At 40.8% G+C, this 15,325-nt stretch overlaps 3 protein-coding genes and 1 long non-coding RNA gene across 7 annotated transcripts; 3 read left to right on the forward strand and 1 right to left on the reverse strand.

Annotated features, from left to right (window-relative positions):
* The first annotated feature begins 1,113 nt into the window (after positions 1–1,113).
* Positions 1,114–7,680, forward strand: LOC123975579 (TRAF3-interacting JNK-activating modulator). 3 transcript variants are annotated; one of them, XM_046057179.1, is made up of 14 exons: positions 1,114–1,237; positions 1,835–2,278; positions 2,384–2,528; positions 2,633–2,750; positions 2,863–2,890; positions 2,983–3,012; positions 3,644–3,739; positions 4,443–4,514; positions 4,739–4,879; positions 5,077–5,214; positions 5,295–5,430; positions 5,592–5,737; positions 6,080–6,196; positions 6,535–7,680. In XM_046057179.1, exons 2-14 carry the CDS (start codon positions 1,868–1,870, stop codon positions 6,733–6,735), a joined length of 1,779 nt encoding a protein of 592 aa, XP_045913135.1. In that variant the 5' UTR covers positions 1,114–1,237; positions 1,835–1,867; the 3' UTR covers positions 6,736–7,680. The 3 variants fall into 3 exon arrangements, with proteins under 3 accessions (XP_045913135.1, XP_045913134.1, XP_045913136.1); XM_046057178.1 differs by having other exon boundaries at positions 1,150–1,233; XM_046057180.1 differs by lacking the exon at positions 1,114–1,237 and adding an exon at positions 1,458–1,539.
* LOC123975581 lies at positions 6,471–9,216 on the reverse strand. The gene is made up of 4 exons (XR_006826093.1): positions 8,979–9,216; positions 8,762–8,871; positions 8,577–8,654; positions 6,471–6,648 (listed from the first exon to the last, which is right to left on the reverse strand). It is a non-coding gene; the product is annotated as an uncharacterized LOC123975581 (long non-coding RNA).
* On the forward strand, positions 8,783–11,059 carry dnase1l1l (deoxyribonuclease I-like 1-like). Its single transcript, XM_046057181.1, has 8 exons — positions 8,783–8,923; positions 9,008–9,096; positions 9,214–9,300; positions 9,392–9,513; positions 10,259–10,371; positions 10,555–10,712; positions 10,798–10,894; positions 10,979–11,059. The coding sequence occupies exons 1-8, from the start codon at positions 8,783–8,785 to the stop codon at positions 11,057–11,059; spliced, it is 888 nt and encodes a 295-aa protein (XP_045913137.1).
* A 287-nt stretch (positions 11,060–11,346) lies between these two features.
* Positions 11,347–14,397, forward strand: si:dkey-183p4.10 (spore wall protein 2). 2 transcript variants are annotated; one of them, XM_046057176.1, is made up of 7 exons: positions 11,347–11,357; positions 11,549–11,729; positions 11,815–13,581; positions 13,665–13,731; positions 13,836–13,905; positions 13,989–14,108; positions 14,211–14,397. In XM_046057176.1, the coding sequence occupies exons 2-7, from the start codon at positions 11,687–11,689 to the stop codon at positions 14,325–14,327; spliced, it is 2,184 nt and encodes a 727-aa protein (XP_045913132.1). In that variant the 5' UTR covers positions 11,347–11,357; positions 11,549–11,686; the 3' UTR covers positions 14,328–14,397. The 2 variants fall into 2 exon arrangements, with proteins under 2 accessions (XP_045913132.1, XP_045913133.1); XM_046057177.1 differs by lacking the exon at positions 11,347–11,357 and having other exon boundaries at positions 11,528–11,729.
* Positions 14,398–15,325: the final 928 nt, after the last annotated feature.

A 15,325-nucleotide genomic window follows, 5' to 3' on the forward strand; every position in this document is an offset into this window, starting at 1 on the left:
CCAATTTATGCTGTCAAAGAGGTGACATTTGCAGGCGTGCAAAGCTAACGCTAGCTTTGGTTTGTTAGCTATTGTCATCTGACTTAAGCTGTAACCAGCTGGAAGTGATGTCTGCTAGAAATGCATAACATGCTACACAGTCTGTTGACATTGCCAAAAACTGTCGACACAAATCTATAAGTAGTAAACTAGCGACAGTTTCAGACCTTGTTTGTAGTTACACTAGCTACCTAACTTCCAGCTAGCGTTAGCATGTCATTCAATGCGCGGCCTTCACTTTACCCTTCAGCTTCACATTCATTTTAACATTTGCTTCTCCAGCTTGACAGTTCGGTTATGGCAGAGTTAAATTAGTTTTATTAATCTTCTCAAATGCAAGGTAAGTTCATACCTGAGACAATGACGAGCCTGGACAGCATGTTTAAAGGATGAAGTGCCAAGTTCTTACTACACCTGGCACCCTTGTTTCGGCCTCTTCGTGCCCTTCTGCAAAGAGCTACAAGGATGGCGGATACACGAGAAAACCTCTTGAAACATCGCGAGAGTAGAGCGGTGCTCCTATTTTGAGAGTGGTTAAATGAAGCAAACACTAGATGGCGCTGTACGCAAAGATACAATTTGTCGCTGTCCTGACGTTGAATTTAAATTTAAAGAGGTAATTAAGACATTCATTTAGACAATTTAAGGTTACACATGATGCTAGGATCCAGTGTTGTGGTTTCATTAATCTTGAAAATGCTCAAAATTGAGTAAAATATGATGCAAAAAGGCTAACACATACACACACAGGCATATATACAACCAGCATATGATGAGGCTATTGATGCTCTGTATGGTAATATACAACTTTATCACTTAAGTTAGTAACCCATTTTAATGAAAAATGAGACTGCTGTTATAAAGCAAATTCAAATTTGCAAGAGGCAACCACACACACTGCATAGCTCTCTCTCCCCTGTGGTGTGTTTTATCCCGGACTGCATGCAAGAGCATTTGGCTGGGTCTGTGTGTAATCTTTGAGCCCACTCCTGTATGGCATCAGTTTGATGTGAGTGGCTGGAGAGATAGAGGAACATATGACGCTGTGGTTCTCTTCACTTCCTGTAAAGTTACGCTCAACAGAAACAGTTACATGTGAAACACAGAGAAAACCCCCGAACACAACTTCAGAAGAGTGAGAAAATGGTTGTTTTCTCAACCGCCCAACTTTCCCCCACTGAATGAGATGGCATTGTAGGTAAGCTTTATCATGGTTTTCAGCTTATTATGCGACATTTTGTCTTAGCATTATCTTCACATTTTCCCTCCACAGCCTCAATCAGCACTTGCCAGGGCCTAGTCTGTCTTTGATAACATACAAGAGCAGCATTGCAACCACTGCAACATCTACTATTACATTTACTATTATTACTACTAAAAGTACTACTAAAGGCCTACTTGTATTACTAGAGCTACTTCTACTGTAGCTGCTTCTACTACAAATGACCTGCATGGTTCATAGAGAAAATGCATTGTTGTGCAACACCGAGCATCCTAAAGGTAAAAGATACTGTTAATACTTTGCTTTCTTTATTCATACTGCATACTTTTGGACAACCACTAACTTACTTCTTTTTTATACATATATATATATTTTATAATATATATTGTTTATCATCAGATGCAGCTGCTGCGTGAGCCATCATGGCACCTGCTACAGCTAAAACATTTTCAGCTAGTTATAACATTTTATACACATCAGTAAATTATATGATTTCAACACAGTTGTTTATATGCTGTATATTTCATCATTATAAACAGTTATAATAAAAGTCCTGATATATTGTCATTGCAGGCTTGAGGCACTCTAATAGCCAGAGGAGCTGCAATGGACGCCCTGGCTGGAATACAGCTCTCCCCCATGAAAGACTTTGACCAAAAAGTGGATATCAGAGCAGAGAAACGTGAACACCTGCGAGGACGTAACAACTTGACTTCATGTCGCAGCCCTACGAGGGAGTTTGACACAAGACTGATAAAGAAGGAACTGAAGGAAAAGAGGCATCTGGAATTTCTGAGGAGGAGATCAGTGAGCCCACAGCCACATGACTTGTCTACAAACCGTTCCTCAAAGAGAAACCATTTACCAAAGACATTTTCAATGCCATATAACAGTTCATTCAGCAAGCTAGAGACACTGCATACAAATATCCAAAATACTCCCACCGCTAATGGACATCGAAAGATGATTTTAACACCAAATAGCAGCATAACTGATGGCCCAAGTACCAGCAAATGGGTAAATGCTGTATCCTTTTTTATGGGGAGTGTTATTTCTCTAGAACCATATTTCCACATCCACAGAAAATAATACCTGCATCCTCCTCTCTCCTCATTTCCTCAGGCTTCATTATGGTCAGAACAGGTAACGCTGTTGAGGCAAGAAAAAGGTCATGAAACGAAGCAAGCATCTACCTCCACACTGGTGATAAATGAATCAAACCAGCACAGGACAAAAAGCACAGATATAAGAGAGAATAGTATTAATGGTAATATTCTTGACAGTCACATAACATTTCGTCCAGGGACTATCTTTGCTCTTTCATACTAATACTGCTGGGGGGGGTTGTTTGTTTTTTGCTTTCTCTCAAAGGTCAAAAGACGAGCATCAAAACATTCATCAAAACAGAAAAGATTCAGCAAAAATTCTCTGTCCAAACTGAAAATATTGTCCAAAAAAAGATACTGCAAGGGACCAGTGTGCAGACAGAGTGAGTTGAACTAAATCTCCCTGAAACCTGACATTAAATCTCAAATTTGACATCAGAGGCAGCTGTGATCCGTGTTTTATATCTCTGTAATGAGATATTTTCTTCTGTGCAGGTCTGGTCTTGTCACTGTCAAGGAGTCAGTAAGTTTCAAACTGAAGTTTTAAATCTAATTTGCATGTTAAAAATAGTAGTTAACAACTGATTTCCTTGTCTCCCATCTCTCACATAACAGGATGTTCAGAGATTAACAGACTACTTGCAGGTAAACCAACCAAATAATTTGTGTAAAAAGTGCATCCTATCCTGTTGTGTGTGTTCTTTAAAGCAAGACTATGTCACTTTTGATTCCACATTATACCTCTAATAAATGAAAAGTTAATTAAATATATAATAATCAATAAAATACATCCTTTCTTAGTAAAACACACTTTTATTTTACTGATAGTCTTACTTGGTCTTGTATGACCAGTTGCTTACAGTATCGTGGCTAATATTAGCTAGATTTTGCTGTGTAACTTACATTACTGAAGAAAGTTTGTGACTCTTCAGTACTTGTGTTACTCTTACACTACCATTTACCATTATCAACATAACTGTCTGTTAGATGTTGTTTATCTGAAGCTACTTAATTTGGTATTAACTTATAGTGGCTAATGTTAGCAAACTTTAGCTAGATTTTGCTGTGTAATTTAAATTACTTAAGTACATTTGTGACCTATACTGTGTGATGTCAGTTTTCATTCACACGAGATGATAACTGATGCAGTGAGCAGGATTTATTCTAAATATCAGGTTAACACTTTAACAGAAGATGCTGACTGCCTGCAAGCTACACTTGGTATTTGCATGTTGTTGTAGCTGTCTCTCTTCAGCTGTCTGCTGTTTTCTGTCAGGAGGCCCTGTGGAGAGAGGAGGCTGTGAAGAAGAAGCTGGCAGCCCTCCAGGAGAGTACATCAAACCTCATGAACTTCTCGAACACAATATGGACAGTAAGACTCTCCATCTACATGCACAGGCCATTTACTTTAAATCAAACACATCCTCAGTGTTTCACAGTAACAGATTCCAAATACCAAACACATATTTTTTGTTTTATGAGGTCATGTTGTTCTTTGGTTCTCTGGTTGAAATTACACTGAAAATGTCTGTAACATTTCACGTACACAGCAGTGTACAGCTGCCGCCACCTCAGGAAGGCCTATGCAGTCTGTGGTTTGGAGCTTCCTGCTTCCGCTCTAGCTTATACTGCATAGGACTAGTGCAAGCTGTTATTCTTATACAGGAAGGCGTGGCTCAGTAGCTATTATAGGTGCCATGCATCCTCATTAGCTCTCTTTTGGCTACTCTGGCTGTAATGAATGAAGGGGAAATATTGGTATTTTCCTTTTTGTTTTATTGTTTTTTAATTTGAACCGCTGAGGATCTCGAAGTTTATTTACTTTAAATTATTTATGCTTTTCATCTGTGAAAATTGTTTTTCACTCAGGTATGTTATCATCGGGCAACTTATATGTTTTTTTCCCTCCACACTCACAAACTGTGTAATGTATCAGCACATGCAGAAGACGTGATCTTCACTGATGCTGCACCTTTCCTTTCTGCGCCAGTGAGCGCAAACAGTACACAAACCATTCATTTTCCATCTGCATGTTACAGCTTGACATTCAGTCATTTCCTTTCTAACCCACACAGGCTCGCTGCAGTGAAGACCTACTGAGAAACAAGATCAAGGCTCTGGAGGCACAGCTGCAAGTCTGCCTGCAGGTAAGAACAGCAGCTGGTGGTAAAGAAGAAACCACTGAGCGTTACATATGCAATGGGATTCTTTTTCATTTTATTTCTTTGCAACAACCCAAAAGAATCCTAAAACAGCTACTACTGCTCTGCACTTCCACTCTGTCATGCAGTACTAGTGCAGTGTCTATTGAGCATCTTCGCCTGGAAGCATTTGTAGGTTTGACTCAGCAGTGTTTTTGTCCTTATAACAGAAGTTTCCGAGGGATGGAGTGAAGAAACTGGTGCTACAGATGGAGAAGCAGAAACTTATGTATGAGGAGAAGGCCCTGGTCACCCTGCAGAAAGCCACACAGGACAAAACGGAGGCGCTCAGCAAGGCTGAGACACTGCAGGTCAAATGTCTATAGCTTGTCTATAACGAAAAAATGCAACGTTTCTATTTTAATAAAGAGAAAAGCACGTCAATGTCACTGACATATTTGTGTTTTCTGGAGATAGATGTGTTCTGCTGGTGTGTGAAAAAGTCAGATTTAATGCAGTGTCAATATTGCAGCTGAATCTTAAAAAGATACTTTGTCTTTGCCACCAGGATGCGCTAATTACAGCAAAGGCAGATGCCATGAGGTGGCAGAGCCTTTATGAGGAGCTGAAGCTGACCTCTGGACAACTCAGGGAGAATCATCACCTTAGTAATGACCAGCTGCAGCAGCTGCACAGCCAAGTGGAGGTATGATATAGTCTGTGACCACGTGGACGGCCAGAAGTGTCAGTGTAAATGGTTGTGAAAAACATATGTGTCCTGTGCAGCTGTCCAGAGCCAGAGAGGCCGAGCAGAGAGAGGAGGTGGCGTCATTAAAACAAGAGAAGAATGAGCTACAGTACAACATTTGCCTGCTGGAAGAGGACAACCAGGCGTTAAGAGAGGAAATCCAGAACCTTAGAGGTAAGACACTCATGTTTTGTTTCCCTGAACCTGCAAAAGTTTAACGTGAAGCCATCATCGGCTCTATCTGGCAGTAATTCTGCAAACAGTACTCTCTGTAGCATTTAAAATACTGGAGAGGCAACATGGATCATTAATTTAAACTGCTCTTTGTTTCATAGATTGCAGCAATGAGAACCAGGACTTCATGATGCAGGGGCATCTGAAATCAGAGGAAGCAGAGCCGAGACTGTCGGTGAGGAGAGACTCTCAGTTGGAGGAGCAGCTCCATCACACTCAGGAGAAACTCCGACTCAAAGAGAGAGAGGTAAAGTGGAGATATACTGTGGGACATTCACAAGCCTAATGGTTTGTTTGATCATGAACAGGCAAAAATTAGTGTTTAACAAATTAAGCGATAAGGATAATATCCCTGTCTATTTTAAATATATTTATCAAAATGCATTTCATACTACTTGCCATCGTTTCTGGAAAGCATTTCAAAGATAATAGTACATTTTGCCATTTAAGGCTTACACACATCTTGAAAAATGTATTTCTGAAGATCACCTGCATTGTAAATGTATTTCGAATGAGTTATGACTAAGTTATGAGTTATAACTATGACCCACATACGTGTCCCTTCCGCATGGTGTGTGTGTGCGCGCAGTGCGAGGAGCTGCAGGCAGAGCTGCATGCTGTCGAGCAGGAGTGTCAGTCCAGCCAGGCCCGGCTGTCGCAGTGCAGGGACGAGCTCCGGCAACTCAGCCACCGCCGCAGGAGGCCGGTGAGCAGTGTGTGTGTGTGTGTGTGTGCATATGGGGGAATTTGAAACTAAATGCCCTTGCCATACTCAAATGTTCTCATTTGCCCTTGCATTGTCTGCCAATAATTCTGAATGGTTTTACACTTTCAGCACCAATGTCTTTTGCACTTTGTGACATTTTGCTTCATTTGTGCTGCAGTGACCACCAAATCCTACAACACAACATCAACAATACATATACATACATGAGTACAAATATCCAATACATAAATACACACACACACACACACAGATATATATATAAACATATACATACTGTATTATATTTTATATATAACATTTCTTCCCTCTTTGTTTAGACGCTGTGTGGCTCCTGGTGGAAGGTGTGTGTGTTCTTCCTTCTACTCCTTGCTGTGGCAGGGGTTGCCATGTTGTGGCTGTGGCATCCTCCTTTCCGGGAGCAAGCTGAAGACCTGTACTCAGACATAGAGACACGTATCGAAGAATATCTCATGAAAATGGCCTCTCCTCAACACTCAGGCTGTTTTAGGCCAATATGATAATGTCACTGCTCAAGGAGTATTATTTTTGTTGCTTTTGTTTTAAAGATTCTTTTAGGATGAAGTCTGTTGATGGGATAATGTTGTATTGACATGTGTAGGATGTTTGCAGGATATTCAAATACAAGTGAACACTTCTAGTGTGAAAAAAGCAGCAAGTTTTTTTGTAATGTTTGCAACAATGAAAAGCACACATCAGCTGACAAGCTGGCTGACGTTAACAACATTTTAAGAGACTGTGAGTCGACAATGTGAACAATATAGGAGTAGAAAAATAGCAAGTATCCTTTGTACTGTAAACAGCTTTAGTCAAAAGCGCCACTTTGAATGATTAAAAAGCCATATAAAACATAAAAAGCATTTAAAATACAAAGACACAACATCACTGTAATTCTTTCAGCTGTGATGGAAATAGCATCAGTGCTATGAGGTATCGGGTGTTGTTTTAGAGTCACTCTCAAGACAGGAGAGTAAGCATTCAATCAAAGAGCTAGTAGAGTCTTATATTATATGAAATAAATAAAAATTGTTACCACAACAAATGTTACCGTTTATCAAGTTTTCTTAAAAAATATTATAAGCCTTGGTGAAATCGAGTAGAATAAAGTGTCATTGTGGTCTGGGTTAAGTTTAACACAAGATACCTGAGATATCCATGGTGAAGGTATCAGAATGGACAGTTTTTTGGATGCATCTATGCATTTCAAACAAGGAAACACAACATGGGTCTCTGCAGACATCATTTACTGTCTCAGCTTTACAATGGTATCACTGATTAGTGGGGAACTATCGTCATCATCCACTGATCAACATTCATTCCACTTTGGATAAGATCTCATACTACTCAGTGACTAAAACCTTCCTGTGTCCCACTGGAATAAAAAAATCCCAACGTTTCCATGTCAATATATTGTAAGTAATAAAAGTGAAATGTGTTCAAAAGACTGCCTGCGTCATAGAATGTTTTTTTCTAGGACCCTGGGTCACTATCTGAGCTGCTTCAAATACTTTCTGTAAGTAAACAAGCAATAATTAACATTTGTATAGTCACAATTGTTGGAAGACATTTTGAGATCCTTTACTTAGGTAAAAGTAGCAAATCTACACTGTGAAAATACTCAATTACAATTAAAAGTTCTGAATTTAGAATCTTAAGTATTGCATCATTATCATTACTGATGGATACATGTGCATATAAGCAGCAGATTAATATTGTAGCCAGTTGAACTGGAACAAATTTTAACTACTATATACTATACTGCTGGACAGTTTAATCTATAAAAATGCAATGTATTTGAAGAATTCCTCATGTTTTACATGTAAACTCTTAACTTGCAAAGTAATTACAGCTGTCAAATCAATGTAGTGAAGTAAAAAGTACAATATTTGCTTTTGTCAAGTGTATCAATACTGATTTATACTTTCATCATTAGTACATTGGCAACACCTTTCATGAGAAGAGCTACTATAGCATGAGAAGTGTGCAGTTTTAAATATAGATTTGAAATTATATCTTTTATTTTGGTTTCTCTTGGCTTATATCAGCATCAGTTGTCTCAGTAATGCAATGCGCAGCACTATGGTAACTACCAGCTGCTCGTGTCTATGCTCAAATGACAGAACGAAATGTCGTAAATTCTACACAAATGTTCATGAAACAAACAGACATGACACATGGCAACCTTCTATTGTCCGATTACACTCAAACTTACAGACAAAACACAATTGTTCATTGTATTCAGTGGTTTTAACTGTTCCAGATAAAGCTCCATTCTCAACAGGCACTGACACAGCACATCCACCACACAGATCCACAGCCCCTGTCTTTCACCCACGTTTACCTGCATGTTCCCCAAAACACACCACAGGCCATTGAAGAGATGGATCTTTGCTGGACTGGGGTCAGTCTCCTGGTGAAACTGGCACCGAAGGTAAGAGGCAGTGGGTGTAGATGGGCGATGAAGGTTTGGTAACATATTTCACAATATATGACAAAGAGGATCTTGCCAAACTCTCCTTTACTTACAGAGCGATAACCCTCTGCGAGATGAGGACTGTAGTTCTGCTGGTTGTTGTGGGGTTGTGTGTGTGGAATGTCACATCCTCCCTGAAAATCTGCGCTTTCAATGTTCAGAGCTTTGGTGAATCAAAGGCAAACAACAAGAAGGTTATGGGGATTCTACTAAAGGTACTCTACTGTATGTGTACTACAACCAGAGCAACATCCACACATAGCTAGACACCTGACAACTTTTTTCCCTTTGCTCCCAAGATTCTTTCTCGGTGTGACTTGTGTCTTATTCAGGAAGTCCGGGACTCTAAAGGAAAAGCAATTCAAGCTTTGGTTAAGGAGCTTAACAGGTACAAGCTTTCATGGGTTTAAAAAACGCAGATTGAAGCATCTGGTGAATCCTTTGTGACGTTAAACGGCATCCAATCATCACCTTCAATTTATCTCATTTATGCTGATGTCAGCAGATTTGACAAATCCAACTCATACTCCTATGTGGAAAGTGAAAGGCTGGGGAGGAAGACCTACAAGGAGCAGTATGTCTACATATACAGGTAACCCATGTCACACAGGACACATTGCTGTTAATGGTCAGCTAAACATGGTATCCTTAACGTCGTCTTTTTCCTCTGTTGTCTTCTCCAGGAACAATGTGCTGCAGGTCAAGGAGCATTATCAGTACCGTAAACTAGAAGGAGAAGGGACCAATGAAACTGATGTTTTCTCCAGGCAGCCTTTCATCGTTCGCTTTTACTCCCCTACTACATGTGAGATGAAACAAAAGGCATCTGTGGAATTATACAGGAAAAGAATTGCACATTAGTACACACTATTACGCCAGTTATGATCTGGGGCTGTTTTTAACAAAGATAGACTTTGACTATGACTTATATCCAACTAATAGTAAGGCTTCAGATGGATGTTTAAATCCACCCGTTGAACAAAGCTGTGTAGTCCTACTTTCTTAAGTAGGACTAATTTGACATGACGTTTGGGTGAATTAAATTAAAGTTAAATTAAAAGCATCTTTCGTCAAACTAATAACCATCGCTGACAACAACATCAAACAGCTCAGCTCCAGTCACTCCAGCAAAAAATTCTAAAATAATTCAACAGTTACAAGGACATTTTACTGGTAAAACTCAGTAAAGAGTGTAACAATGCAAAAGCTTCCAGTAGCATAGAATCTCCCAATTTGGTGCCAAATGGTCAGCAGGTGGCACTGATTGTTACCATTGAAATACTTGTCTTGGTTCAGAGGTAGCCTTGTGTGTGTATGTATGTATGTGTATGTATATGTATGTCATATATATATATATATATATATACATATATATACACACACACACACACACACACACATACATACACACACACACACATACATACACACACACACACACATACATATACACACAAATTTGAACACTAGTCCCACACTGGGACACTAGTCTGTATGTAAACACATTCATTGTAGACGTGGCCTAAATGTCTTGCTTTTGTTTTTTGCAGTGGTGAAGGATTTTGTCCTGATTGGGCAGCACACTTGTCCCAAAAGTGCCATGAAGGAGATTGATGAACTGTATACAGTCTTCATAAGAATTTACAACAAGTGGAAGACTGACGTAGGTTAAACCACATCATCATCATGATTATGTGGGGTTTATTTGGTCAATTTGGTCTTTTTTTTAATTATCTATATCTTGGTTAGACTTCCTCAGCTTAGCCTCATACTTCCACATATGATCAAGTATATGAGACATTTCGATCTGCTGAACTTCCCTTTTTGCTTCCTTTCGTTCACCCAGAACGTGATGATCTTAGGGGACCTCAACGCCGGCTGCAGCTACGTCACCATCAAGGGCTGGAGAGCCATGCGCTTGAGGAGTGACCCCAAGTTTCGCTGGCTGATCGGAGATGAGCAAGACACTGCTGTCCGTGAGAAGATCCACTGCGCCTACGACAGGTCACTTACTACTGCAAACTTATTTACCGGTACTAGAATACCCATCATGTCAGACAATAATGCCTTACAGTATGTTTTTTAACAGGATCATTGTCCATGGACGTGAGATTATTTCCTGTATAGTGCCAGGTTCAGCTCAACCGTTCAACTTTAAAGAGCATTTCCATCTCACTGAGGAGGAGGTAAACGAGTCAGAAATATACCTTTCATTAGTCAGTTATATACTTAAATTGACCATTAATTCTGTTCTTCTGCCGGCACTTTAGGCTCTTGAGGTCAGTGATCATTTTCCTGTTGAAGTTGACCTGAAGCCCAACCACCGCTACCTCCTACGCAATGAGCTGTAGACTGCTCAGGACAACAAACCAGGATGTCTTGATTTTAACTGTAGTTTTACCTGATTTTAGCTGTTAAAATAAAACAAAGTAAAAAACATATATATTCACTGATAACAAGTGTTCTGTCATGATGACTCCAACTAAACTCTAAATCAAAGTGGCACCGCGCTCATCTCAGTTATGTAAGACGCCAATAAACATGAGTAGTTCAGCGTGAGGGAGCTGCGTGTTCAGCTGCTGGAGTTTATATTGTGCATCTGAAACCAAAACCACATCAAAGCTGACATCATTTCATGAGCTCATGAAGGTATGTTCCTGCAGCAACAGACAACACAAAACGATACTTTTGTGATTCCTCTTTTTAGAGAGACTTTTTGTACGCCTTTTGATTATCTTCGGTTTTACAGTAGGCTTTGCAGAATGTACACATTTGTAGTTTATTTATCTAACCAGATATATCAGTTTGAACGTGTAATTTATGCACCATCTGTTTGACAGGAAGCCAGTTGCAGCGACAGCAGATGAGATACCTCGCACACTCTTCCTTTCTGCGCAGAGAGATCATCCGTGGCAATGCATTGTTTGTCTTGATATAACCTCCTAATATATGAACTATTGTTTTTGCCATTTGCAAACATGGAACAGAGTTTTGCTGATCTACTTTGTGATGCATTTTCAGGTAAGAAATATGTCTCTGCACTGTGGTACTTATTACTATATTTATTATTTAAGTATTTTATTTTCAAATGATGATGTTGTTACAGAAACATCTGTTCCATCATTCCCTGATGGGGATTTGGACTTTGAGGATTTAAATTTTGCTGACAAATTTGAGGAAGACAAAACAGACATCTTTCAACAAAACTTACCAACAAAGGAAGACGTTCCTCTGCACCAGGAAGCAACGGGTCAGACTGCAGTTTTGTCTAGCAAAGAAAATAAAGATATATACATGGCTGAAAATGTTGGCAAGGAGCAGTCTGATGATGAAAACCATGAGGAGGATTTTGAAAGTGCAGGGGTCATGGGCATGGACATAACCCCGGAGGAGGATTACACAAGCTCAGACGGGGATTCTGAACAGGATGGTTCTGTCTCTGGAGAAGGTGAAGAGGGTGAGGAAGAGGATACGGGAACAGAAGAGGAACCTGGGGATTTGTTGATGTTGATTTGCTGTGGCAACGAGCTCTGCAATGGCAATAAAGAGGACAGGATCTTTGCTGAGGGACAACCTCTGGCCCCAGAAGGTGCTGAAAACCCTCAAGTTAGAAACGAGGAGCAAGGGGAGAGGGAGAGTGATGAGGAGGTGTGCTATTCTGAGAGAGTCCCTGAACGTGGCAGCGAGATGACAATGAAAGGTGACGGGATTGAAGTGGATGAGCAAGAAAGGGAAGAAGAAAAGCAAGCGGACTCGTCTGATTCTGAATGTGAGGGCATGAAAATCTTTGAGCTGGAGGCTGACCATCCTTCCAGGGATGGCCCAGCAAAAGCCGGTTTGGAGTTTCCAGAAATATCAAATCAAAGTCAGCAGGATCTTATTGCTGAATTTGATAGTGGGGAGTATGAAGAGAAAATGATGGATTTCTCAGGGGAGGAGCACCAAGAGGCTGGTGAGAGCTTTGCAGATTATCCCTCAGACTTTTCTTCATGTGAATATGTAGAAGACGGAGGCAAAAATCAAGAAAGCAAAGACCAGTTGAACTCCTTGGCTTGTACGTCTGACAGCAGGTCAGTTGCAAAGTGGAACACCTGCCCGGAAAGAGCTGTGGCAGGCGTAACATGGACGGGAAGAGCTGGGGACACTGACGAGGAGGGAGACGAGTACCTGTACAGCAGAGATTTAGAGGTGGATGCTGATCGGTTCAGCAGCCTGCGCGTGGCAACTGGAGAAATAGGCAGAGGGGAAATAGACATTGTTGAGCGTGTGTTGGGCGACGCAGTGCTGACAGGGAGTGATGATGGAGGCGAGACAGGTGAGAGTGATTCCTACAGCTCCAGTGAGGATGAGGTCCAAGTAAAGGGGAGCGATGAGGATCATTTGAATTCGTACGATCATATTGAAAACAACAAGCAACCGAAGGAGACTCAGTTTCATGGTGGGAGCAGTGCAGCGTTTGCCAGGTGGAGCAAATCTGACGACTACAACAGAACAGATACAGCAGATTTCAACATAAACTGGAATCTAGACGTGTTAACGGCTGACACCCATCTCTTTGAGGACCTGTTAACCACAGAGGACACAGACGAAGCTGAAACGCCGCTTTCAGATGTGACTTGGCGTCCTGCAGAAGACGTCAACAGCTACTCAGCGGTAAAGAGAGGGGATGCAAAAACCACAAGTCCGTCTAACCAGGGATCCCTGGATGATAGCTTCTTCTTCACCACTGAAATTGAAGCCTCTGGGACCACTGAGCTGGGACAGTTGGGAGACGACGAGGACGAAGAGGAGCGGAACTGGGAACAAGAGCAGGAGAGAATCAACGCTTTCTTCAAGTTTTACGATGACAGCAACGGAGAGACTGGAAGAGAAGGTGAGTGAAGAGGAGAAGGGTATAATCTTTACAACACTGATGATTTTAAAGTGTCATCAGCTTCCATTTGTGCATTTTTATAGGGAGGCAGATAAAAGTTAAGTTTTGTGCAGATCCATTGTCTCAAGTCATTCGCTATGAAAAGGACAGGTAAGCAGAATGCCTAGTATGCATTAAATTTGAACAATAACTAGAACCTGAGCTGCGACAGATCCAAACGAAAAAAAAACTGTGCCTGCTTCCTCCTCTCTCAGCAGTGACAGAGATTCACTCAGCAGCTCCACAGACGGGGAAGAGGACCTGAGCCCTGCAGACACATCTGAGGTTTGCATGTGGACACACACACACACACACACACACACACACAGGCTATATTTTTTTAACTTAACTTCTTTGCCTTTGTTCAGGAATTGAGGGAGCCTGAAGACACCACGCAAATAAAGCCGGCTTGTGATCCCCCAAACACTCAGCCACCAGAGAATGTGCCAGATGTCAGCAACACACACATTTGTGCCAGGAAACATAAAGTGTGTACTACTCACTGGCCTTTACTGAACCTTCATATAGTTAATTTGTTCCTCAAATGTTAGGCTACTTTTACCTCTCTATCCTGTCCTTTGTTCCTGCAGTTTCTCAACATGCTGAAGCTGATACTGAAGATGGGTGTGGTGATAGTGATGGGACTGCTGATGTTCTGGTTGGTCACAGACCAAGTAGGCTGGTTCAACCAAATGTCGTTCTTTTAGGGCAAAACCTACTTTTTGCTCCTTAAAACCTGCTTAAAGATGATATAAATAAAAATCCAAATTGACAATATTTTCTTGTAAGAATGTGATGTGATGTGCTACGCATTATGGACTTGCATTCCATTATCTGTAATATGCAATTTTGTGCTTAATAAAGATCTATCTTTGTTTACAACGAAGCTGGCGTATTTATATAAAGGCATCTAAAATGTGGTGGACAGTGCATTTATTTTACTAAAACAATTTTGAGGTACTTATACTCGATAAATAAGTTTTCTCATTCTATTTTCTGCTCCTACTCATCATCACATAGGGAAATGTTGTTTTAACAATACATTTTACTTTTTAGTATTGGATAGTTACTTGACACTTTGCAGATAGAAGTTTTAACGTATAAAACTAAACTAAAAGGATACATTGTTACAGATTAAACCATGCAGGATATGTAGTTAAAGTGGTTAAAATGAGTTGTGCTAAGCCTGCTAATGCTTAGTAATAATCTAAAAAATAATATGACACCCTAAAGATGGCCAAAAGAAGAATAAAAAGAGGACATGCAACTGCTCACGAGAACACACTTCACGTATTTGAGTCGAACCAACAACCTCGGATGCGAAAGGCGGACACGCAGACAGAAGAACTAAACCCCGTGACCGCTGACGTCAGTCTCCATGAGTTTTACTCACTGCACAGCCTCGCTGGTTTCTGTCATACGGGCGTTTAGCAAAGCCCAAACATGTGTGTCCTTTTTTGACTCTGCATGTCACAATGTTTGCAGGTAGAGTAACACACATGGTCACAAAGTCAGCGGGATCAAGAAAACAGTCCCGCGCAGGTCTCTAGTGCACAGGCTGTGCTCTCCTGATGACGATGAGGAGCTCTTGTGGAGCCAGGATAGCACACAGTCGTATGAGCGAGGCTGCAGGAGCGGGTTGTGGCAGCGAAGTTGGCAGATTCAGACACCACAGAGTTCTTACTATAATGTTTCTAGTTTACTA

Source organism: Micropterus dolomieu, linkage group LG08, assembly GCF_021292245.1.
Source record: "Micropterus dolomieu isolate WLL.071019.BEF.003 ecotype Adirondacks linkage group LG08, ASM2129224v1, whole genome shotgun sequence".
In the NCBI taxonomy this organism is placed as follows: Eukaryota; Metazoa; Chordata; class Actinopteri; order Centrarchiformes; family Centrarchidae; genus Micropterus; species Micropterus dolomieu.

Bases quoted from the DNA above. Each gene is read 5' to 3' on its own strand.
- LOC123975579 (XM_046057179.1), top strand. From the start codon at position 1,868: ATGGACGCCCTGGCTGGAATACAGCTCTCCCCCATGAAAGACTTTGAC. The intron at 4,880-5,076 runs GTCAAATGTCTA...CTTTGCCACCAG, and splicing joins GCAAGGCTGAGACACTGCAG to GATGCGCTAATTACAGCAAA. The intron at 6,197-6,534 runs GTGAGCAGTGTG...CTCTTTGTTTAG, and splicing joins GCCACCGCCGCAGGAGGCCG to ACGCTGTGTGGCTCCTGGTG.
- dnase1l1l (XM_046057181.1), top strand. From the start codon at position 8,783: ATGAGGACTGTAGTTCTGCTGGTTGTTGTGGGGTTGTGTGTGTGGAAT. The intron at 10,372-10,554 runs GTAGGTTAAACC...TCGTTCACCCAG, and splicing joins ACAACAAGTGGAAGACTGAC to AACGTGATGATCTTAGGGGA. The intron at 10,713-10,797 runs GTCACTTACTAC...GTTTTTTAACAG, and splicing joins ATCCACTGCGCCTACGACAG to GATCATTGTCCATGGACGTG.
- si:dkey-183p4.10 (XM_046057176.1), top strand. From the start codon at position 11,687: ATGGAACAGAGTTTTGCTGATCTACTTTGTGATGCATTTTCAG. The intron at 13,582-13,664 runs GTGAGTGAAGAG...GCATTTTTATAG, and splicing joins CGGAGAGACTGGAAGAGAAG to GGAGGCAGATAAAAGTTAAG. The intron at 13,906-13,988 runs GTTTGCATGTGG...GCCTTTGTTCAG, and splicing joins GCCCTGCAGACACATCTGAG to GAATTGAGGGAGCCTGAAGA.